The 26696-nt window shown below is 33.8% G+C and overlaps 1 protein-coding gene across 2 annotated transcripts; it reads right to left on the bottom strand.

Annotated features, from left to right (window-relative positions):
• Positions 1–2416: 2416 nt before the first annotated feature.
• Positions 2417–25172, bottom strand: LOC143233748 (uncharacterized). Of its 2 annotated transcripts, none has more exons than XM_076470348.1 (10): positions 25028–25172; positions 11926–12058; positions 10916–10999; positions 10445–10533; positions 9144–9326; positions 7463–7600; positions 6673–6728; positions 6024–6160; positions 5518–5642; positions 2417–3831 (listed from the first exon to the last, which is right to left on the bottom strand). In XM_076470348.1, exons 2-10 carry the CDS (start codon positions 12050–12052, stop codon positions 3655–3657), a joined length of 1116 nt encoding a protein of 371 aa, XP_076326463.1. In that variant the 5' UTR covers positions 12053–12058; positions 25028–25172; the 3' UTR covers positions 2417–3654. The 2 variants fall into 2 exon arrangements, with proteins under 2 accessions (XP_076326463.1, XP_076326462.1); XM_076470347.1 differs by lacking the exon at positions 25028–25172 and adding an exon at positions 23017–23173.
• Positions 25173–26696: the final 1524 nt, after the last annotated feature.

Below are 26696 nucleotides of genomic sequence, written 5' to 3'. Positions count from 1 at the left end.
ACTCTGACAATTATCTGTCGATGTCTTACTGCCGCCAGACTTGGTTTTAAGTTAGTAAAAAAAAATACAAAAAATCTCAAGAAATTCAATCAATAATAACTCAAAGATGATTCAGAAATAATCTTAAGAAAACCACGTTAGGAGTTGTCCCAACAATAAAGTCAAGAAAAACATGACTGATGTAAGGCATCGTGAAATGTCACGGCAGTCACCTGCTAACTTTTATTGTAGCTTTACCTCAGGTGTGTGGTGATGAACATTATTCATATTTTTTCTGATATTCGATGTCATAAAACCAAACAATGAGCTATCCATCTATCGACAACATTGACAGTTCCAAAGAGCAGCAACAGAACGCAAGCCATAAACTAACTGATAGTGGAATTGAGTGGAACATAATAACGCCCCAACGGCTAAAAGGGCGAGCATGTTTGGTGTGGCGGAGATTCGAACCCGCGACCGTCGAGCATCTTAACCACCTGGCCATGCCGAGCACTATTCATTGGTAAAAAAGAAGCTCAATAGTTGGGGGTGGGTGGTGATGACTAGCTGCCTTCCCTCTAGTCTTACACTGCTAAATTTGGGATGGCGAGTGCGGATAGCCCTCATGTAGCTTTGCGAGAAATTCAAAAACAAACAAACTAACTAATCAGTGAATGTTACTAAAGGTTACGTGTTTCCTCGTTACTTTGATTTTAATTACCACTATAAATAGCAATTTTATACACATTATCATCTGCAAGTTGGGATGAAAGAACAACAACAAAACAACCATACACTAAAATTACCACCTCTTGCAAACAGGAAATAAACTTTGTCTTCATTAATATGGTGTCACGTGGTACACAAGTTAATATAAAAGCAATTATAAATTCCACAGCAGCATGTGACCAGCTACGATTTGAATTATATCGTGAAATACAGAAGTGCTTTGGTTCATTAAGTAAACAACAAAGACTAAATCATTAAATGTTTAAAATAAAAAGAATATATTTTATTTTTGAACCAATATAACTTTCTGAAGTTATATACCATCAGTTACTAGCACTGACCACTATGCATCTTTTCTTAACTGAATATCAGAATTACCACTCCTACGAAAAGTGGGGCCTAATAGGCCCCAGAGCAACTTGAAAGGTTATTAGCCTAATATTAATAACCTTTCAAGTTGCTATTTCATCAAATGAAATGGCAATTTCATTTAAATACAAATTTATTAGCCTAATATTAATAACCTTTCAAGTTGCTCTGGGGCCTATTAGACCCCACTTTTCGTAGGAGTGTTAACTATCACAGTTTTAATACTCTTGAAAGTGTTTAACACCAAATCACAGTTCTTTCATTTTATAACTTGAAACATTAAACACTTGGACGTGTCTGGCTCTTCTTGTAAAAGATCACTTTAAAATTCTCAGTTAACCTTTATCAAGTGCTGGAAGGTTGATATTCTCTGTTGTTAACTTTTATTTTGTTTTGTAAAACTACTTTTCAGAGACATTGTTAATATAACTGCAACTATCTAGGAGATTTTGAGCAATGTTTCTCAGTGTCTGTTATTTGTAGACATTAGTTTTATAGTTTTCCAATATTTCTCAAAACAAAAAAACCTTTCTACAGCAAGTTCTAAACTGTGACCAAGACTTCGATTTTAGTGAAGTTTGGCCCCCTCTCAAGTTACAAACGATAAACTCTGTATCCACACAACTTAAGCACCAAGTGAACTCTGGTGACATGACATCCAGATAGAAGGTTTACTTCATTAGTATGAAACTTACCTTGCTTAACTTGTTGTCTTCAACTTCAAAGCTCCAGCAGGTGAACTAAACTGTCACCATCAAGCTGTGATCTTGACTCAGAATCAACCAGTTTGACCACTCCTGTTAACTCTCCAACAACCAAAGAGAAAAATGAAACATGGAAACAAGTACTTGTTAAGCTATAGATAAGAGAATCAGAATAAGAAACACTCATCGGTATCCTTACCAGTACAAAGTGATCACAAAAACAACCACTGACAACTGTAGAAGGCATTCCAAGCTCATTCAGGCACATAAATTATATATATTTTTTTCTCACTGCCCCATCATCTCACCTTTCAAGACTATAAGAGAGAGAGGAATAATTTGATGTGATGAAGATTTGCACTAGGAGCTCCAGGCATCGTCCCAAAACTTCCTAGACTGTTAAAAACTACTTTCAGGTATCCTCTGTCTAAACCTTTCTGAGTTGAATACTCTATTATGTTTTCAAGTTCCCTACTCTGTTGTGAGGCACCAAGTTCTGGTGTGGAATAACTTCCTATTTGTGAAGTGATATCTTCATTTCTTATCTGATAATAAATGTGAGATGAGAACTAACACAATATTAGTCATCAAATCCTTAATCTTAAAGAAATTGTAGATCTGAGTTTATGCAATTACTTGTAACAGTCTTGCTCATTTATTGATACTTCACATATTCACAGTTACAACTTCTGTATGTCTAAGTAACACAACAGTTACAATTAGCCAGCCACTGTTAGAAATAGAAGTGTATAACCACTCTGTTTTATCATGTCTCCCAAATATTTTAATAAAAGACACTTACGAAAACAAGTTTATTTGGCACATAAAATAATGTCAGTTTGAAGCTATAACAGTTATATCAATTTTCTATGAAATAACACAGTCAAATAAGAGACAGAATGATAAACCAAATATTCATCCTTACGAGGTCTGTTAAAAAAAATACGCGAACTGACGTCATAAAACAAAATGTACTTTATTTAGAAGTTACAGGTCTGGGACCCCTTCAAAGTACTCTCCTCCCCAATGCACACACTTATCCCAAAGGTGTTTCCACTTGTTGAAACAGTCCTGGTACGCTTCTTTTGTAATGTCCTCCAGCTCCTTCGTCGCATTTGCCTTAATCTCGGGAATCGTCTCAAATCTTCTTCCTTTCAAGGGTCTTTTGAGTTTGGGGAACAAGAAAAAATCTCAAGGAGCAAGGTCAGGTGAGTAGGGGGGGGGTGGGGAAGAACAGTGATCGAGTGTTTGGCCAAAAACTCATGAGTTCTGAGGGCTGAATTTCGCAGCAATGCGGTGCATCTTCAATTTTTCGGTCAAAATCTCGTAACAAGGTCCAACTGATATCCCACACTCTTCAGCAAGCTCCCTGACAGTCAGACGTCGATTTGCCCGCACCAGGGTGTTGATTTTGTCAACGTGTGGGTCGTCAGTTGACGTGGAAGGACGTTCAGGATGCTCATCATCTTCAATGGACTGTCGACCATCCTTAAAACTTTCATGCATGCCACTTGAAACATGCCATACGCTTCATAGCAACATCACCGTAAGCCATGTTAAGCATAGCAAAAGTTTCAGTCGCAGCTTTTCCAAGTTTAACACAAAATTTCACAGCAAGTCGTTGCTCCTTCAGGTCATTCATTCTGAAACCCACACTTCACTTAAAACTGCGTAGCTAATACACAAATGAAGATATCTGCAATCAGGAAATGGCGTCGTAATCAGCTGATCTGTGCGAACCTAACGACACCAAGCGGATTCCCCTGGAACCAACTGGAGCCCCGCAATTCAAACAGTCCGCGTATTTCTTGAACAGCCCTCGTAAAACTTAATAAGTTTCACAAAACAACTGGTTAGCACTAATGGTAAACTACCCTTTGGTCTCAGTCTCGATTTCATCTAAGACATAATTCAACTTCTTTATGAGTAATTCCATTTTAGCTGCTGAGATATCAGCATGCAGCACACACCGTAGACTTGAAGCTGATCTGGGGCTCATTATAACAGAAACTGACTCTCCAAGCTTTTCCACCTCCTTTTCATCAAACTGTAAGTAAAAGTGTATGACAGTGTAAGAATTTTCTGCTCAGAACTTGTAATTTGCATAAAACATTAACGAAGTAATATAAGTGGGAAACAAATACAACAACTACAAGGAAATAAAAGATAAGTCTTAAATATATAAATTTTGAAAATATTTTCTTCAACTAAGTTTGAGTTCTTCATCAAATGCATTAGGATATTGTAACAATTCAATTTTTATAAGAAGCAACAAATGTTAACTAGATTAGCAAGATTTTCCAGTTGATGATTTAATACTAACTAGTTTTAGTTTTCTGGCATACAAGTCTTTGTGCTCATTTAAAACATTTATAGTACAATTAACTCTCACTATAGTATGTATATCTTCACAAAATTTGGAAGTCTTTCAGTTGATATTACAAGTTTTGCACATAAAATAATTGTATTTTTGAATGAAACATTTTGAATAGTCTATGTGCAAAAATATTTTTCTTGTTAAGATTAAAAATAGTCATCTCAAAAATTTCATATTTTATTTTTGCAATGTCTAAGACCACATAAGTACACCTCAAACATTTGTTTTCAGTAAAAATTAATATTTTATCTGCTATTTTTGCAATGTCTATAACCACATAAGTACATCTCAAAAATTTATTTTCGTAAAAATTAATATTTTATCTGCTATTTTTGCAATGTCTATGACCACATAAGTACATCTCAAACATTTGTTTTTAGTAAAAATTAATATTTTATCTGCTATTTTTTCTACCTTAACTCTATCAATCAACCTTTTAACTATCACCTTTCAATAATAACTCAAATTGTAACATGAAATAACATTAGTTTATCATAAGTATCCTTAAGCTCATAATAGATCCATTTATACTTTTATTGCCCTTTGAACTTATGTCTAACTACTATTCACAAAGTTACAAGTTTTAAAACACTTGGGAAACTTGGAGCTCATGTTATACTTCTGAATTACCTTACCCATGAGCTGCTTCTGCTCGTGCACATACCTTGTGAAACATTTTTATCATATTACTATTGTTTATTTTATCTAATATAATCTTAACTAATCTAATGAGTTCCACATTTTTAGTTACTTTTATGTTATTAAATAAAGACAAACCGTGAAAAGAAGAAACAAAGTACTCACCAGGTTTGTTTTTGCTGTTGATTATTTTTATAATAGCGGTAATAATACACCAAATAATTTTATTGAATTAAATAAGTACTGCACCAGAGAACATAGAAAAACAACATGAAAAAGGCTGACAATTATCCCTCATTATCACAATTTTCCTGGCTTTCTAACTGCAGAACAAGAGCTGCAACAGATTCATCCAAGCTAGCCATAGTCTTTTCTATACAAACAAAACTTGTACTATAGAAAAAATGACAATTATCCATTCAGAAAACAATATATCATTTCTTAAATAAAAAACTTGACTTTCTATTAGTTACATTTAATACAGAATTAACCATAAGAGAGAATTATTAACAAATTCAGAAATAGAATATGAGGGGACTCTTTTGATCAAGGATTCTTAATATGAAGTATACAGTACTTTAAATATTTGTTATGTAAAGTATGTAGTAACTAAGATAGTTCTAGCCATTAATATTCACCATTCTGAATGTTGATAATAGAAAGTATGCAATATTTTGGTACCTCTAAGATACATGAAACATCTTCCCAAAGCCTTACCTGTTTCAGTCGTTGAGCAAACTTCTCAGGTGAAATAACTTTTGGATTTACGTTAATGAGAACAATGTTGGTTTGTACTTTGTCCTTGTCAACGCTGATGTATTCACTTTTACGATCATTAATTGCTGCGTAGTCATCAAAAGACAATAAGTATAACACTTAACAAACTTACAAAAAAGTTGAATATTGGAAAAGTGGAGTGAAAGTTTTTATTTAAATGCATTTAAGTATTTTAACAAAAACTGAGAACAATAATTTGTTTATTTCATTTAAACAAATCTTTAAATCAGTTAAACTTCAAATATCATAGAATATAATTCAAAGGCTAAGACAAACACAAAAACACTTACAAAATGTTCAAAAATGTTTAATTATGAGTTTTTGACCTTTGACTTTGCTTCTAATGACTTTCTTAGGTTATACAGCTGTACAGCAAAGAGTCACTTTTATTAACAAAGTTAAAATTGTTAATGTGAGACAAGTTAACGGGTTTCAAATATTGGTACCTTTAGCCACCAGCTGTGCATGCTTGTGATCATCAGCTAGTCGACTGACCATAGTGTTTATTGCCACCAGACCTGTTGCAGCAAGAACTCCAACCTGTCTCATTCCACCACCTAATGCTTTCCTGCATCGGAGAACCCTGGAACATGGATTTTCAAATAACTTACTAAAGTGTAAATCTACAACTTTAAGTAAATGTATCTTTAGAAAATTTCTGTCATATTGGTTAAATATTTTATGTGTTAGTAGAAAATCACATGTTGGGTGCTGTCTTGGTTTTTTTGTTGTTAAAATGCTAGCCAGTGCTCTTCTAAAATGAAATCATGTTTGTCAGTTTATTTCTCATACATGATTAATTGTGCTGTTTCTCAACTACAAGTTAAAATGACCTTTTTGTGGAATCACTTTTAACAATTTCACTCTACTTGGAACATGTTTTTCTCAGAGCACTGGTAAATATACATCCCAGGCACAGTGAAAGGGTTAATTAAGAAATAATACTTTTGACTTTAAGGCCTAACAATTTCAAGATGTATTAAAATTGGGGTGTGATTCTTGTAACAAAGATTCTTAGGCAGTGGAGGAAGGACCAATATTTATATGACACTCCAAGTTTTACAACCTATGAAAATAGTGAAAGAACTTACTGACCTGGATATAAATTGGGAGGAACCTGCAACCAGTGTTCCTGCTGGTGCACCTAGACCCTTAGACACATAACAAAATATTCAGAATTTATTCCACATCAATGCTATTACAAGATACAGCTTATATTAAAACTATTAAACAGAAGAAAACTATACTGATATATGATAAGAGTAACCTATCTGAGAAAACTACAATCATACATAATAAGAGTCACCTGTATGAGAAAACTACACTGATGTACAATAAGAGTCAACTATATGAAAAAAACTATACTGATACACAACAAGAAAAGAACCATCTGTACAAGAAAACTACACTGATACACAATAAGATAAGAGTAATCTATACAAGAAAACTACACTGATACGCAATAAGAGTCATCTGTATGAGAAAATTACAATGATGCACAATAAGAGTCATCTATATGAGAAAAGTACACTGATACACAATAAGAGTCATCTATATGACAAAACTACACTGATACACAATAAGGGTCATCTGTATGAGAAAACTACACTGATACACAATAAGATAAGGGTCATCTATACAAGAAAATTACACTGATACACAATAAGAGAAGAGTCATCTGTATGAGAAAACTATACTGATACACAATAAGAGTCATCTATATGAGAAAAGTACACTGATACACAATAAGAGTCATCTATATGAGAAAACTACACTGATACAAAATAAAAGAAAAAGCTGTATATGTGGAAACTACGTCAGGATATAAAAGAACTGTTTACATAAAAAACTACACTGATACGTACAAATACATAATTCCCATTACCTTTGACAAGCAAGCAGAAACTGATGCACAGTCTTCTAGAATGGATGCCACTGGAAGTCCAAGGTTTATGGCTGCATTCATGATTCTTGCTCCATCCATATGGATAGGAATGTTGTATTTTTGAGCTATTTGGCTAACCTTTAGCAACACAGAGTTCATAAGATAACTGTATCCTTTGATGTTTACTGTGTAAAGCATTAAAATATGTTTGAATTTTTTCAGATTATATATATGCGAAGAAAAAATATCACCAAAATAATTTTCTTTTGCCACTGATGCCAAATTGGAACTAATTCCTTGTTAGAGAAAACAAAAATTAGTTTTAGTTATACTGAAAGACTTGAAATAAAAAAGTTTGTCAAATAATATTACAGCTTTTCTTATACGTAAAAAAATATATAACTGTGACAAAAAACAAATTATTCACTCAGAATTGTTTACCTTGTTTATATTTATTATACTGATTACATTTAATGTATTCAAGAACAGATTATCAGTCATGTTTGTTGTTGCTTAGTTACTAGTAGCTCAATACAATTATATATGAACATTTCTATCCTGGTTGCAACTAACCATTAAGATTCTAGTACAAACATGCAAGTATGTTTGCAATAGGCACATAATCTAATGTGGTCAAAATCTCAGGGTTCTAAGTCTTTATTCAGATGTAATGTATATTTATTTATGTTTTCTAGAAAATCGGATTTCATATTCTTGAAAAACCACAGAATACTATAATATATATAATTATACAATGTAGAAATTAAATAAGAATCGAACAATGATAGGAAAACAACCACTTTTCCTTTGTTAATTTACTTTTTTGTACTGGGGAATGGACTATCATTCTCATCTGCTTGTGCCACTCAGAACTGGAGTTGAAAATCACAGTCTCTCTTTGGTTCACCAAGGAATTAATTTAACTAACAGTTTTTCACACACTATTTATTTATCATCCTATACTAATGCAACACAGTACATCGTTTTAAATAAAGTATGCACACTGATGCTGCGTATTACAAAAAAAAACACAACTTAAAATCATGGACCCATTTTCAAATTCATCACAAAAACAGACAGCAGTTAGAACTGGTTGCTGTAGATATTATAAAAAAAAAAAGTAATGGTATCAAAACTCTGTTCAAATTATTTGTTGTGTTTAAAAATCTGTCAAAAATATAGTTGCCAATCCATAAAATAATCTAGAACTTTCACTTCATAAATATATTTGTTATCAAAACAAATTTATTTTTTGGTCTGTTTTTAATTTTTTCTAAGAAATATTTACAGTTGCATATCATCAACAATGGAGTAAGTAAAGCAGTTCTATTCTTTATGGTATTTTCATTGAAATAATGTACATCACATTTAAATCTAGACATATAGCATTGATTCACCTAGTATAAATCCAACAGAGGTCAACAACAGTTTCTAATGCCATATAGTGAGCACTAAACATAACATGTTATCACATGCAAATAATTAAAGATGTATCAAGATATGGTTTGCCTCAATTAAATCAGGCAAATATCTTGTGAAGCATAAAAACACCCAAGTTATCTCGGACAAATCTCCAAACTAGTTAAGATATGTAAGCTGTATTTTCAGAATACTTTCATAGTGCTATTTCCCAGCCTATGATATCAAGCAAACTTTGTCTTTTAACAAGAACACCACTAACCTTCTTAATAAATTCTACTGGGAGAACAGCACCACCACATCGATTATGTGTATTTTCCAAGCAAATAAGAGCTGTTGTAGGTTGATGTATGTCATCGTTCGGTCGTATTTTACGGACTAGTTCATCAATATCAAATGTTCCATCAGGATAAGTTGTCAAGGTACGTGTGTGGACACCTGCAAACTTAAGATACAATGATTGTTATTAAAATGTGATTGGAGAAGACCTTTGTCTAAAGGTTCAGCATATCTGTAATCATTGTGACACAAGACAAGGTACAATTCTCTACACACTAAGTCAATCTTCACAGTATTTGGTATTCTTTTAGTAATAGCTACAAATATACAGAATATTGTATACTCTTATAAATCACTGTTACTACAGATTTTTCTGTACTCAGAATAAAAATACTTCTTTTCTTCTTAATGTTTTCATATTTGATTTTCATGACCTCTACAAGTTTTTAAACAGACAGCAAGCAACCTCTTCTTTAGTATAATATTATCTTTCATTTTTTGTACTCCAACTCTAACTGTGTCGATTTATGAAATAAACACCATTGTGTTTGTATAATATGACTGTAGAATATAAAATACAATTTCAAATTATTTATCCTAAAGGCTTCACTTTTAATCTTTCCACATCTGTTTTATTTTAACTGTATTGTTGTTTCTTGGATATAATATAAACATCTAACTGTGACACAGTTCTCATTCTATAATTTTTACACTGAAGATGGACCAGCATACTTGCTGGTAAAAGGACATGAGAGTGTCACAAAATAAACTACAGGATCAGTAACTAGTGGAAGGTAAACCTCACAAAAAAATTAAACAAGATAACACTATAACACCATACAGACTGACAGTGGTGTCCTACACAATAAACATGATATCAGTGGCATATCACACAATAAACATTATAACACCCTCCAATTTAACAACACTGAATGAATTAAACATTTATTTATAAAAGTAAAAGGTGAAACATATCTCTGTGTTAATTTCCATCACATACCTAGTTATGTCACCTAAGGACATGTGATTTGTGTTAATTTCTATCACATACCTAGTTATATCACCTAAGGATATGTGATTTGTGTTAATTTGTTTTTAGTTATCAAGGCTGGTACTTTAGACAGCAAGTTAAAGTAATTGGCAAACATTTCCCAGCTGTTAAAGAAGTTATTTCAACATTTATACAAGTCATTATAACCAGTACCAAGAGTAAGTTATCTGTAAGTTCCCATACACATCCTTAAAAATAACTAGTTTTACAACAGGACTAAAGCTGCAACTTACTTGGGCTGTACCACCTTGCTCATATATGTTAATGTGAGATTCATCACCTACTAATATTTCCTGGCTTCGTCCCACACAATGAGCCATTACTGCAATGGAAAGAGTATATTTAATGTACGAACCCATAACACTTCAACTACATTAATGTAGTTCATACATTAATGTATGAACCTGTAACATAACACTTGAGTTACATTAATGTATGGACCCATAACATAACACTTCAGTCTCTTTGCACATTAATGTATGAATTTCTAACATGACACTTCAGTCACTTGGTTACATTAATATATAAACCTGTAAGTAATACTTCAGTCACTTGGTTGCTGTAGTTAACAATTTCTGAACAGGTTAACTACTAAAGTCTAGAACCCAAGTTCTTTGGAAGAGTTTAACAGGGACTACCTTAGTTGCTAGATTCTAATTTTACACACACACGCCTTCTATTCATACTTTAAATAATGTACTTACTTGACACCAGATTTCCCATAGTTCCTGTAGGTACAAAAAGTGCTGCTTCCTTTCCAAACAGTGCAGCTCCTTGTCTCTCAAGTTCTGTGAATAACAGTAACCATGTGTGTTTCTAATATTGTAACAATCATTAAGTATTTCTGCTATTTTCTGAAACAACTTACTAAACAAATGGAATATTTTATACTGAAAGTGAAATTAGAAGTAAATGTAAACAGATGTACCACATATAGTTAATGTTGATTTCCTTATTGAACACTGACTGAAGGGCTTTTCTCTATTGCAACTTATTCATATTAGTACCACATTTTCTCTCTGTCCAATTACAAGATATCACGTTGATAGCTTTTCTCAATTCTACACATATGGATATGGTACACTTAGGATTCACCATCAATGAAAGAATCATTAAAAAATACAAACAGAGACAATTCTCTTGGTTATATGGTGTTTTGTTAATGACTTTAGAGTCATCAGGACTCAGGTGATTTCACAAACAGTTACGTCTAACCAGCTGGTAAAAGCAAATCAGCAGCAAAAATCAAAGTTTCTCATTATTGGAGAGCTCATATACTCAAACCTTCTACAGCTGATGGTGAAACAAAAAAAAACAACAAAAAAAACATGTGGAAAACAAAACACATGTACACAAGTTATTTCTACAACATGCCCAGAAAATCAAAACCACTGTTGAAAACTGTATGACTATAAGAATTAAGGTAGCATTTGGGTAAAAGTGATGTGTGTTTGACACAAAGCCTCATGCAGTTTGTTTTTTTTAAGTCACAACTATGCTGCAGAGCTATTGTTAAAATACATGGTCACCAAATTGAAAATGACCAGAAATGGTGATATGGACCATAATACATAATATGAAGCTCCAAAAGTGTTTTAATCTATGTACTAAATCATCTGTATTTAAATACAAAATTCTTAGTATCTCTTATCAGATAAGACACTGTAAGTGTAATTCTGTAACAGCTAACAAAGAGAAATTGTCTATATCAAACCTAAAACAGTTGGATCTTCCCTGAAAACATCATCACCGACTTCTGCTTCAAACATTGCTTTCCTCATCTCAGGAGTTAACTTTGTTACCGTGTCACTACGAACATCGATCAAATTAACTCCCTCCATTGTTTACTGTAAAACATTTAAATATATAAATGAGTTATTGTTTCACTTAATTGATAAAACAACCCTGTATCCAGTGAGTAGCTGACACCTAGTAATTAAACTCAAGTAAATTCAGGATTGTTTCTATTTTAAATTAGAAAGGTGTTAAACATGAAAGAAGTTATAATGACTATTGCTTTCATCTCTATTCCATTCAACCATCTGTTCTGGGTTTTCAGATGTTATTAAACAGAAACATGTTATTGGAAGATCAAAAGTTGAAAATGACTTGTTGTTAAGTGACTTAGAAGAGAAGAATCTAACACTTTATGTAACAATAATTTGAATTTGTTTAGTATAAAAATATCTGCTTCTTTCAAACACATAAATAAATTAATTTTTCAATCTATACAACAGCCAAATATCTATCTGCTGTCGTGTTATGTATCTCCTATATATTTTATTGTACAAAAAAAACATATACAGTTACGACAGAAAGTGTTCATCCCCTTGCATCCTGAATGGTATTTTGCTCATAACTTAAAAGGTATCATGATTAAGCAAACAGAAGTATATCATATTATAAATATTATACTACCACACATCTACATATTTTTTTTATGTAAATTAAACGACAAATAAACTGTTTATAAACAAATAACCAAAAATAGGAGGAGCAGAAAGTGTTCGTACAGTTCAGAACGTGTGAAAAAACTGATATTCCCGTAAAGATTTTGTGTAGTTTGGCAAATAAATAAACTACATTACACCATTCCAGAACTAGACACTGGGTTCATAATTATTGGAATTTAGCCAGCAAAAAATGTACTTCTGGCAATTTAGCGCCGTCTCCGTCATTATCTGCTTGGTCATCATGGCGAACAGGAAACAACTGTCCAGTGTGTCTCTTTCCGGTATTGCTACACAACTTGATGTGCCGAAATCTACTGTTCAAAGCATAATTGCCAAGTTTAAGCTTACAGGATCAACTGCTAACCTCCCTCATTCTGGACGCCCCACCAATATTCCAGAAAGGTTCTCAGAGAAGTTAGTAGGAACCCTCATTTAACACGTAATGACATACAGACACTGGTATGGGAAACTGGGGTTGAAGTAAGCACCTCTACAGTTACAAACATGTTATGCTCTTCTGGGTTCAAAGCATGCCGTCCTCGTAGAACTCCATATTTAAAGCCTGTTCATTTAGAAGCACGATTGAGGTATGCAAGAAAGCATGTAGATAAACCCTTCACCTATTGGAAGAGTATTCTTTGGTCAGATGAGACTAAAATCGAGCTTTTCGGCCACAATGATGTTCGCTATATTTTCTGTAAAAAGGGGGAACGAAATCTTCCAAAGTACAGTGAAACACGGAGGTGGCTCAATCATGCTATGGGGTTCCTCCAGCTCTTCTGGTGTAGGCAGCCTTCACCTCATCAACAGAATCATAATAAAAGAAGAGTATGTTGATATATTAGGCACTTATATCAAGAATGATGCTCGGAAATTGTGGCTTGGGCATCATGTGATCTTTAAGCACGACAATCACCCTAAGCACACATCAAAATATGTGCAATCCTGGTTGCAGAGGAACCATATAAGCATTCTGGAGTGGCCATCGCAGTCACCCGATCTCAACCCAATTGAAAACGTTTGGCATGAGTTGAAGACCAAGATTCATCAGCGTCATTCGAAAAACTTGCAAGAGTGAGTTGGAGGCCTTCTATAAAGAAGAATGGAAGAAAATACCAGTCGAGTACTGTCAAACGATCATGGAGGGCTATGAGGAGAGATTGCACCAAGTAATTCACCTGAATGGCTACACAACTGACCATTAAAGTAGACGCATGAATTTGTTTGGTTATTTGTTTATAAATAGTTTATTTTTTGTTCAATTTAAATAAAAATTTATGTAGATGTGTGTTAGTATAATATTTATTATATACTCTACTTTCATTAACTTAATCATGATAACTTTTAAGTTATGAGGAAAAAACTACTCACAACCCAGGGGTACGAACACTTTCTGTCGTAACTATATATATATATATATATATATGAAAATGCCTATTTTCAGAAATACATTACAGGAAAAATTATTAATGTGTGTAATTTCTAAAACTTTATATAATATCAGCCTAGGTCCATCACTCTTGGTATGTGATGAGTGGTCAATCTGAGAAAAAGATGGCACTTCCTTTATCATCTGGTCAAAAGGCCTATTTCAAAGATAAGAACACAAATAACAAAATTTAAAAAATACATAAAAAGAGGAAAATGTTTGAGTACATATTTGTTGTTGTTTAATTTATGTACTTTTTCATGTCAATATTATGTACGTACATGATTTTATTGTACCATGTCCAATATACTGATTTGAACTGATTGTCTCCCCTTTGATACTTCTTGCAGAAATGACACTTCTATAGCTGTCTTTTCTTGCACTCAATAAAATTATAAGGAATGGTGATATCCACTGAAAAAAATTCCAGCAGGTATTTCGAAGCTAAGTGTTCTAATGCACTAGATGCACCCATTGCATTAAAAACAAGCATTTTTGCAAACAATGCATTGTATTTAGTTTCCTTTGTTTAAAAACAAATGTGATACAATTTTCATTACTGAAATAGCATATCTAATAGCAGTTGTAAACAGCCCACTCAGCAATTAATCTCCATCTTCATGAGATTCGTTTGATGTCACTGTCATGTGATTTTGCCTGGTAATGTGACTTCGCGAAATTTTTATCCTGTGTGCATGTAGATTTGCAACAGGGATCAAGATTTTCCCCGTTTCGCCTCCGTTTCCCGTCACGGAGAACTTTGTTTTTCTCCATTCGAATGTACAGAAAAAAGTGGGCAGCTGAATTTGCTGCGAGTAGTGGAGCGAAACGAAGGTGAAGAGATCACACGCAGATTCGACGTTTACGGAGTTATAAAATGAATGATAACGTTAGAAACAGTTCTGTATTATCTGTTTCAATTATATACCGAGTATTTACGCGGAAAATTATCATTTGTGGCCAGAAGTTGAGAAAACTTGGAAAAATGTTCTCGAAGCGGTGCTATTTGTTCACAAACACTCAGGATGCAGATATGACGTCATGAATACGTCACAAGCAGATCTAATTGTGTTTCACGAATTACAAAGTGATAAATAGTGACAGAAACAATTTAATATTATCAGTTTTTCAATTATCTACCATTTTTTTTCAAGCAAAAAACTGTCATTTGCCTCCAAAAATGGAGAAACACTTGGAAAAAGCTCTTGAAGGTGCTGTGTATGGCATCGTGAAACGTCATATACCGTTATTTGGTGTTCTAATAATATGGTAACTGATAAAATTTTAATATATCAGTGTCACTAGCCCTGGATTAATCATTAAGCAAAATAAACACATGCTTAGGGCACCAAAGAGTTTTCCCCTTAGCTAGCTTGCCCTAACTCTCTCACTGCCACACTCAACTTTAGTCGATTTTTTTGTAATTATCCTTATCTGCTGTGTACGATTTTACTCTGCATTGTTAAAACAATTTTTTTTCTTTGGCTCGGTGAGTGACTAAAGTTTCAAGAAACTACTAAACTATGTATCTAAAGTAAAAAATCATTGATTTGCGAAAGATTGCTCTAAAGAGAAGTACAAAATGTTGATAAAACTTCAGGTGAAAGACGATCATATGTTGTGATGTCTGACTTTGAAGATGAAATATTTTTCTCAATCATTCCTTCTGTTGTGGCTATTTATAAGAAATTATAGGCAGTGGAACTGTTTTGTTTTACATTTTACCGCTTTATTCAATCACATCTACAGAAAAATAAGAGTATAATACCACATAAACATAGGTCAAACGAAATGGTGGCAGATGTATTCAGAGACGTGGCTAGTTTTATGTTTTTCTTCGGTTTCTGTTTTCGTATGTTATATTTGGGTTATTGTCTCGTTTGTTTTAGTTTTATTTGCGTTAGTATTGCATTATTCATGTGTGTTTTATAATATTTTTATAAGCGTTTATCACTGAGTCGTAATTTTTTTACTTCAAACAACTTGCTGTCAAAAAAACCTTTGTGTATGAGTAGATGTTTTGAAATTTATCATATCAAGAAAAAATTAGAAAGGAATGTCACTGTAGCAATGCCACCGTTCATAGATTACATGTAACCTATAAGAGTATTTAGGCATGTATGTTTGCCCTTGTGATTATGTAATAATATAAACAGATCTGAAGCTGAGAACTTCTGATCATAAATCACATTTAAAACCGGCACCCTTGTTTTCAACCCTATTCATAAATAGCCAACAAAATTTTGTCGAATATGCCATTTTTAGACCCAAAAATGGAGATCAGAATAATATTCTTCTTACTTCTTCCTTGATCCTATCCGAGACAGAAACACAAAGACAACGACGACAAACTTTTAGGTGTAATTCAACTATTTTGCGACTATAACTTCAGATCAGTATATGTTCTATTACATTTCTGAAAAGTTGGGAAAACAATTGACTGATCGGAGCAGCCTAAAGGTGATAATTCGACTTTTTAGGTCAAAGTGCTTAAGACTTCGACATGTTCGACAACATGATTCTTAACGTTGTGATGTATAAACTATACTGCTGGTAGAAGTACAGTACTGTGGTACCGTGATCGTACAAAGATACTGTAAAGAACCGACAAATCAACAAAATCAATTTAGGATTGTCTGAAAAAGTGCATGAATTGAACAAGGTTATGTGAGCAAGGTTAAGGTTAGTACTGAGTACTAGGCTTAACGTTAGTGGCCCCAGTTGCGATGTATTAGGATTTGCCCTAACGTTGGTGTTGTTTTCCGAGATCTGAGTGACAATAACGTTAGGCCTAAATAGTGTAATTAGTTTAGCTAAGTTCACTGCTAACGCTGCTGTAACCTGGATAATGAAGTGGACTCTTCCCAATTCAAAACCGTCGTTTTGAATTTGCCTTCGCATCCAGGCATGCAGATAAAGATTCAGATATATGCCTATTTTGCTGATGTATGGTTTGTTGGTTGATCTAAAGTCCCCAGGTCAAAACTGAGCTCAAAGTTGAGTTTACAACTCATTCTTCAGATACTTGATTAGAATTAAGATACTATAGCCTAGGCCTAACCCAGTATTCAGTAGTTAAATGTGCAGTACAGTTTACAGCTGATTATATGTTATGTATGTATACCAGTACAGAATGATTATTGTGTATATAGGCTACTACAGTATGTGTTATTGATCACAAATTGTTTTAGAATACTTTTTGGCTCACGATGGATTTGCATATTACCATTGACATTACTTCTTGCATACAGCGACAATCTCAGTGAAACTTTTGCAATGACTGAAAACTAATTCTCCTAAAATGGATTGAAGCCAGTCTCTAACAGTTTTCAACCAATCGGAATGCAGCAAATCAATAAAGGTATTTATGAATTCATGTTTATGTGCTGATGGACCTAGGTCCTAGGATAACTTTCTGACAATCTTTGCTTAAATGTAGACCTAGGGTTTAGTGTGACTATCTTACCAACATTTTTCTTTATGAATTTTAGTGTTTTTCTAATCATTATAACTATATATGATCCATATTCTTTTGTTTTTGTTTTTTTACATTTCTGTTGCTGTATTTTGCAGACTGCAAGATGAAACGTATTCAATTAAGTGGTGCACAAAAGAGAAAACTGGCAAAAAAGAACCAATAAAAGGCTTTGGATTTAGTAGCCAAGACTAGAAAGCTGACTAATTTTTTCACTCAACATGATCTTCCAAATCAAAACCCATCTCTGCCATCAGAAGTCACTTGTACTACATCTGACTTTGACAAGATTGAAATTGAACCAAGCTCCACACCCATAAGTACCACTTTGTCCACTTCAAGGTTGGAACATCATGATGACTTTGAGGTGCCACAGGCTGGCTCAACTGGCACAGGTTTCACAACTGATCTCATTTTACTCGTAAATTCTCATGATATCTCTAGTATTAATGTTGATGCAAGCTACTCTACAAGACAGTTTGAAGTTGAAATAATTGCTGAAAATCTACCAGACTATGGTAAAATGCTTCAGCCTACAAAAGATGAAGAAACTAAAGCAAAAGATCTGGGGTTGTGGCTTGATTTCTCTGCTGACAGTGTGGCTTATTGGATTGCTTGTGGACCCATGGACTGTCAACACCACAATGGGCCATTTGGCAAATCTTGCTGGATTTTCAATAGTGGCAAACCAACGAGATACTGTTCACAAAAACGTTTCTCTGGAGTAAAAGCCAATACAGAGAGAGTGGTTATTGTATTCATCATCAACATGGTCAGTTTACTGTTTAGTTTGTAAACTTTTTGCCCCTAAATTACTATTGTAATTGATCATCATGAAAGAAGCACTACTCAATGCTCTATGCTAACATACTTAACTTATACACAAGGTTTAGGCTTGCAACCAGAGTTGGAAAAATAAATTAAAGAAGAGTGCAATTACTGGGACCATGTCTTGGAGTGTGTAATAGCTGTTATTCGTATGTTAGCTGAATGTGGCCTAGCTTTTCGAGGAACAAATGAAAAATTTGGTCCACGCATTCATTGTTGAAGTAAATTATTCTGGTTATTTTAGCTTGTCAGTTGCCTTGATGCCAGATCTATCACATATAGCTCAGTTAAGTGTTGTACTTCGACACTTAAAAGTTGGGCAACCTACTGAACGCTTTTTAACCTTTTTGGAACTTAAAAGCCATACGAGTGAGGAAATAGTAAACCAGGTATTGCAGTACTTACATGAAGTTTGCAAACTTCATTTTTCAAAATGAAGGGGTCAGTCTTACAACAATGCTGCTAATGTGTCTGGGTATTATAAGGGAATGCAGCAAAAGATTTTAAAAGTAATTAAGTTTCCCATATATGTGCCATGTGCAGCCCAATCAATAAATCTGGTAAGCTAAAGTGATGTTGAATGCTGTCAAGTGGAAAATTCTTAAAGCTTGTCTTGGAAATGAAAATGTGTTAAAACCTCTCTTTGGTACCAGATGGGAGGCACATTCTATGGCAACAACAGCAATTTTGAAGACCAGTATTAAAAGCAAGACACTACAAGAGAAGCAGACAATATTAAAAATAAAATACAAGAGCTAGAATTTGTTTTTATGTTGATCATATGGGATGAGATTTTGCAAAAGTTTCATAAACCATGTCAAGTTCTGCAAAATGAGGATATGAACTTAAAAACACATGTACATCTGTACAGGTCATTAGCCGACCATCTAAGCACTTTAAGGGATGACTTTGAAAGATTTGAAGCAATTGTAAAGGAAATATTACCATATGTTGATTACAATGCAGCTCAAACTCACAAACACGTCAGAAAGAAGGTACTCAATGATGGAGATGCACAAGAAGTAGATCTGAATGACAGAGGTAAATTTTGTATCACCACCATCTACACAATTATTAACAAACTAGAAACCCAGATGAGAAGAGGAGGGGTGTACAAAGAAATAGCAAACAGATTTTGTTTCCTAAGTGGTGTGCCAAATGATCTGCTGAAACTGAAAGGTTCTCTCAGTGTTCCCAAAAGCTAATTAATGCTTACCCAGAAGACTTGGACACTAATCTCTCTGCCAAGCTTCAGCAGTTTGCCATAATTTCAGTGCAACAAAAAACTGTAAAAACCAGATTCAGTCATACTGAACTTTCTAAAACAATTTTGGAAAATTTCTTTGTATTTAATATAGTTGTGCAGTCTGACTTGGAAGAAAACTGAAGAAGGGTTATATATTTTCAAACTTTCACTTCACTTTCAGCACATATTGAGTCTTAATGTCTTGTCAGTTAAGCAATGGAATGGCCTAGGAGGGAATCATTGTTGGGCTGTGCTTAGGGCATCAGTTGCCCTTAATCCAGCCCTGAGTGTCACTGTTGGTGAAACATAAAGGTTGATTTACCTATATGTGTGATAGAATGGGTGAGAAATTAGCCACAGCCAGTTGTACACCAGGATAATATCACCAATATGTTGCCATGAAGGATGAGCAATCCCCTGCTTGTCTTTCAACTCATTGTTAAGTAACATAAAGTGAAAAGTAAGACATTGTAAACATTATTTACTTTATTTATTGAGTTGTTATTGTCTCCACTTTTATGTCATTTATTATACCCTTCCAACTTGTATTCTTCCTTGAGAAAAATGGTATTTTGGAAAATGTATTTCTGAGGACTTCAAAATAAAGAAAGCAAAAATAACATGAAAAAATAAAAGAGTTCAACAAGGCTGCAAATCACTCATAGCAAGCATCATGCACTGTCATCCCTACTAACTGTTGATACCCCAAGTGAGCACTGGCACCACGGGTAATTGGCTAGTGTACATAACTTATCAGTTATACCATATACCTGGTCATGGATCAACGACTTGATAGAATGGCCTAGTATGCTGTACCTAGACGTGTACAGTTACATTGTGTTAAGAAAAAAGAAGGAAGACAACACCTATATGATATACAGAGTGTTCGGAAAGTCACTGTGCAGTTTTGTAATCATATTTTATTCAGTCTATTTCAAGCCAGCAACTGATAGCGGTGTTTAGAAACAAAATAAGAAGGATCCAGGCCTGTATTGATGCCAATGGGGGTAACTTTCAATATTGTTTATAATTTTCATTCATATTTACCTCCTGTATTTTATATTGAAACCTGTCTGTTAATAAATATATAAGTGCACAGTAACTTTCCAAACGCTCTGCAGAATGAGCTAAATACATAGAAGTAGTGAGACCGTGGCTCCTACAGCTTTCCTATTGTTTCCTGTATTCAGTGGTTGACACCTTTCAGCCACAACTCTTCTATCCTTTCATTCAAACCTTGATACTCGGATTTATAGATCCCTGACTGGTTTTGGCTTCCCTCCTTTTCAGTTGGGAAAGTTCAGGTCCTTACGACTTATTGTGTAATTGAATATGCAACTCTTCGCCATATTTACAGATTTGGAGCCAGAAATGTTCGTCACAAACACAAATATTGATCTAAACAGCGGGTAAGTGTACAAAATTAATGAAACTTCCCTTTTGGCGTGCTCTTTGTTTGCACATTTGTCTCGCTTGCTATGCGGACTTTGCACTGTAGGAGGACAAAAGTTCCGGATGTCAGACCTCTAGAATACGCTCTAATCCAGGGATTTCCAACAAGCGGCAAGCACATGGGCCGCATGTGGCCCGCAAAGGTCTATTGAAAACTAACCTACTTTTATGTTTTCTATTCTAGTTTCTTTTATATGCAGCAATTTTTATTAAATTTACTTATTACGTAATTGAACATGTTTAAATTACATTTTCCTTCTATTTGTACAATGAAATGCATCTTTTTTCACAAATATGTCCGTCCAACTATCATATAACGTAAAGTAAGTCACATTCACAAAAATGCCAACCATTACGATTTTGGTGTATACATTACGACTATACGCTCATACAGACAAATATTACGACTTGTTGCAACTCCCAAATTATTATATATTATATAGGCCTATACAGTAAAGTGATAAATTGTTCCCCCAGGGCTTGAATGGGGTGAAAAGAAAATTTCTAGTGAGATACAAATAAATTTTGACGTAGGCCAAATGGCTACTTGCGATAATCATGTTTGTGCTTGAAATAATGAAAAATATTTGTATCTCCGACGTCTTCCAATAGTTTGAGTGCGGTGCTTCTCCATACTGGGTACGTGAGGGAATCCATAGTACGTCATCAGTGCTTGTCAGCCAATCAGCGCTGGCGTAGATGGGTATTTCTCGTTTTCTAAGCGACAAAGAAATACCAATACGATCGTTCACAAGTTGGAAAAAAATAGGTCTCGTTCACTAGATTGTCTTGTTACCAACAAAATACATATCACCTTACAACATATTTCAAGAATCACAATCCACTCAACAAAGAATCTAAATAAATAAAATCTATGTCATTAACATGAATTCATTTTTTTTTATTTTTATTTTTTAATGATACAGGGCACACGACAGGCAAAACTTTCGGCGCCTGTCCTGTGAAAGTGGGTTTTCTCGGGGCACTCCCGTTTCCCCCCACATCAAAATCTTCAGGCACTGGATTTCTAGATCCCAGCCCAGGCAACTCTTTTGCCAGACCCTGAATCGTGCCGTTTGATTTGATCTGGATTTGAATTATATTCATATTCACATCTGCTCAACTTCTTCCTTTCGGGACAGGTCCCGGCCTTTCTTTCCGCTGCTGCCTTTTCCTCCACCCAAGACAACATTTAGAGAGACATCCTCCACCCAAAAAGTCAAGAACAATAACAATAATTAATTTATTAAAATAAAAAAAACAAAAAAAACCACCACTTAATCTTAATAACAATCCACGAAAGGGGACGAAGAGGAACCACAACGTTCCTGAACACCCCGGTTGGGGAGAGAACTCTTCTGATTTCTCTCTCTCTAAACTGAACCCCTGCCACGTTAGTTAGTTAGGTAGTTAGATTGTCTTGTTTCTGGTAAATCTGAAAGGACTAAAACTGTGAAAAGGCTCTGTCTACAATCATTACGTTCAGTAATTTGAAATAGTTGGCATCTCTGCATTCAGATTAACTCCTTCCACAATCGTAACTCATTTTACCATGTTAAAAGGACATAAATTAACCCTACCATGAATCTATTTACTTTCTATTTTGCATCGTAATACACCAACAAGCCCTAATTTGATAAAAATATAATGCATCCCGCCACTAGACTCGTGAATATAGTTGGAGCCCTCGGGCACTTTTAAGTTGGAAACCCCTGCTCTAATCTAACAGATCAGGTTGACAGCACATCTTATATACGTTTAGAAAATCTACCACTGAACTGTTTCATGTTTAACGAACATACGCTAGAAGTATAACTAGCAACCAGTATACAAATAATTAAAACATGCGCTTACAGTAATTTTACTTGGAAACTATACACAATTAAAACCTTATCTAGAAATTTAAATATTCTGACACCTACTTTTTTTTAATACTGCGAACACTTTGTTGTTTTTAGAAACTGAAAATACTTCTAAACAAACATGGAAAACAGCAACTTCGTCACAAGAACTGATTCAGTTAGTGATCACATGATTACGAAAGGAAATTTAGAACGAAACAGGAAGTCACCCACGAGAACGGAACAGAAAATTCGCTGCACAGATATCCAATGAATTGCTGCAAAAAGACAGTCCAATGTTCTATCGAAACACTGCAGTATGTATCTCTTAATAAAAATTACGTATTATACATATATTGTTATAAATTGTTGTTTGTTAATTTGTCAAAATATCCACATTTACAGCATGGTCACAATGTTTGTTAATTGAGCGCCATCTCGCAGCAAGAAAATTCTCAACATAGGAAAGAACCGGAAAAAAACGGTTTTCAGAGTAGCTTTATTGAACCAATTGATTATTTTTAGTAAAAAAAAACTTCAAAATTTGTCTTTCGTTCATGAAGATATTAAATATAGTAATTTTAATAGTTTATATAGGTGAAATATTTCGCAATAAGTGGAATTAATTGAAACACTTATTTCAGGAATGATAAACAAATACAAAAGCAATATAAATCAAATATTGAAAATACACTAACAATAACAGTACAAAACACTGTAACGCGAAAAGAATATATTGATTAGCTAGAACTTTGACCATATGTTTCTCTTCTTTATAAAAGCGTTTCGGAACTTGTTTTGTATTTCTTTTATCAGCTGTGTGCTATAATATATTCAAATATTCGTTATTAAACTTAACCCTTATTTGTAATTTTATATGTATTAAATATTTATAAGAAAAATTTTAAATAAAAACCTCAACATACTTTGCTATCTTCATTGAACACAAATATAAGAAAACTTCACGTATTTGTAATAGAATGCTAGGAGCTTAAATAAAAAATAATATTCTAAGGTTAGTGATACTCATTTTCGATAGAACACGGGAAATAAGTGAGAGTAGCTCAGCGGTAAGTCTCAAGCCTTATGATGCTTAAATTGAAGTTTCGATAACAACGATGGGCAGAGCAAAGATAACCCTTTGTTTAGCTCTGTGCTTAATAACAACCAAACAGTTCTATGGACTCTCGAGATAAAACTGATGATATGTAGTCGCATATTTTAATAATTTAAAACGCCAATTTAAATACTTGTTTACTTTGAAATTTCGCGCAAAGCTACACGAGGGCTATATGTGCTAACCGTCCCTAATTTAAGACTACAGAGAGGGCAGCTCTCTGTAAAAGCTCTCTCGGTTGAAAGGGCGAGCATGTTTGGTGTGACGGGGATTCGAACCCGCGACCCTCGGATAGTATTATGGTGCCCAACTTGCACTCCGCGAAAAACGGATTGGAATCCCCATACCAGATCGTGCTCACCCTTTCAGAGGTGGGGGCGTTGTACTGTACGGTAAATTCTACTATTCGTTGGTAAAAGAGTAGCTCAAGGACTGGCCATGGGTGGTATTGAGTAGCTGCCTTCCTTCTAATCCGTCACTGCTAAATTATGGTTTATCGCAAATAGCCGTCGCTTTACGCGAAATTCAAACCAAACATAACCGATCAATTCGTAAAGTTAGGCTTACAGGCCAATATATCTGTAACAAATATTATTTAAGAAATAAACGAAATCATTATCGTTACGTGAATTATACTAGGCATTATTTCTACCAAATAACGCAAACTTACCCTTACAACGATAGAATACATTTTAAAGATTCATTTTGTCTAATAAATTGGAATCTTCTATGACATACATGTAATGAAGTATTAAAGTGAATAGTAACTTTGGAAATAGATAATAACAATAAATGCATTACATACTTTTAATACATGCAAACTTATACTATTAATAACAGAGATAAAACTTGACTTAAACGGGCCTTGAATATAATGAATAGTATGCTAGAAACAGATAAAAGAGAAATAAGTAACTTATTAAAATTCATAACCAACCTTCATTAATAATAATAAAAAAGTACAACTTAACTTACCTCGAAGTTTAAGAGAGATAGCCAGACACTCTATACTCAAAGTAAAATGAAAGCGCAAGTTGAAGAACACTGTTCGCATACGACTAGACCTCTAAAATTGGCAACGCCGAGAAATTCTAAAAATAGAATATACGTTTCTTACTGCAAGTTAAGACCATTTTATAGATCTTCATTTACGTTCATATACTTTTTAGAAGCTCTCTTACCTCTGCTGCTATCTGTCGTTAATTTGTGTAAATATAAATGTTTAAATAATACAGTGAAAGTCAACGTTTGGAAACTGCTAGCCTCCTTACTACGTGCGTAAACAGGTCAAAATTTCAGCATGCATTGCAAAATATGGTTTCGAATCGTTACATAAATGAAAATGTCATGAACAAAATTAACAACAATATAAGAAAAACTTTTTTCCCTTCAAGTTAAATGAATTAAAAAATAATTTAAGTTTTTTATGTTCAACCTAAATGTACGTATATACGCATATGTATATCTTTTCTGTGTATGTAATTCCTTTTCAAGTGAAAGTTCGATAAATGTCGCTTTTCTGAAAAAAAAAATAAAAAGGAAGAAGTGAAAGAGAACAGAAGCTGAACATTAATTTATAATACAAATTAACTGGCTTTGAAAGAGTTTTACTCAGTCAACAAAACTATTTAGACTTTAGAGGAAAACAAACAGTGTTCTTAAAAATAAAATGTTTCTTTGACCTATGATTATGGTGTCACCAACTGCTGAGTTGTTGTTTGTTGTTTTTTTTTAATGTACAGAGGAAACTGTCGCCAACCGGTCTCAAGTGTATAAAAATGATTTTTAGAAACGATTGTATTTTAAACCTATTGTAATATTTTAAGAAATTTTTGGAATGCAGTTTAGAATGAAATTCAAACTGCTGGTGAAAATGATTTTACAAAAATCTTAATAATATCATAAGCAAATAAATAAATTTCCTGTTCCACAAGCTGTTGTGAACTTTTAAAAATGTACAGTGGTTTTGTGATAACAATGATCTTTTACAATAGTACATAAATGTTATAAAATAAAATTAGTTGTCTGAAATACAAATGCCGAAATTACGTTATTTAAATAATTAAAAATTAAGCCTTAATTCAGTCATCTCGTTTAATGTAATATATAATTTCAACTAAATTAAACAAAGTTTAAAATAAATATGGATGAACAGTGATTTGGGAATAGTTTTACTTTAAAAATCTGGATCTCAAAGAAATTATATTAATACACGTTTAAACAAAACATTTCATACAACTGCCAGAAGTGATAACAGTATGACAAATAACCAAGGTTCTACGTAAAAAAAAAAAAAACAAACTAGGATACAAGAACACTAAAACATAATTGAATATATTTTTCCCGGTGCACTAAACATATTTGCCCTTTCAGCCGTGGGGGCGTTATAGTATGACGGTCAATCCCACTATTCGTTGGTAAAAGAGTAGCCCAAGAGTTGACGGTGGATGGTGATGACTAGCTGCCTTCCCTCTAGTCTTACATTGCTAAATTAGAGACGGCTAGCGCAGATAGACCTCGAGTAGCTTTGCGCGAAATTCAAAAAGGAAAAAAAGAGAAAGAATATATTTTATTTAGATTTTTACCCATAAGAGATAAGTGTTGTTCTCTTATAACATACAATGACTGTTGAATGTTTACACAG

Source organism: Tachypleus tridentatus, chromosome 12 (assembly GCF_004210375.1).
Source record: "Tachypleus tridentatus isolate NWPU-2018 chromosome 12, ASM421037v1, whole genome shotgun sequence".
NCBI classification, from domain to species: domain Eukaryota; kingdom Metazoa; phylum Arthropoda; class Merostomata; order Xiphosura; family Limulidae; genus Tachypleus; species Tachypleus tridentatus.
The sequence above is the reverse complement of the archived record's forward strand: the minus strand, read 5'-3'. Positions and strand labels throughout refer to the sequence as shown.

What these genes read in the sequence shown, in the direction of transcription:
- LOC143233748 (XM_076470348.1), bottom strand. Translation starts at nt 12,052, where the DNA reads ATGGAGGGAGTTAATTTGATCGATGTTCGTAGTGACACGGTAACAAAG. An exon ending in TCCTCCCAATTTATATCCAG is followed by an intron (nt 6,161 to 6,672) that starts GTCAGTAAGTTC and finishes TCCATGTTCCAG; the next exon opens with GGTTCTCCGATGCAGGAAAG. An exon ending in TTGCTCAACGACTGAAACAG is followed by an intron (nt 3,832 to 5,517) that starts GTAAGGCTTTGG and finishes TTTTACTTACAG; the next exon opens with TTTGATGAAAAGGAGGTGGA.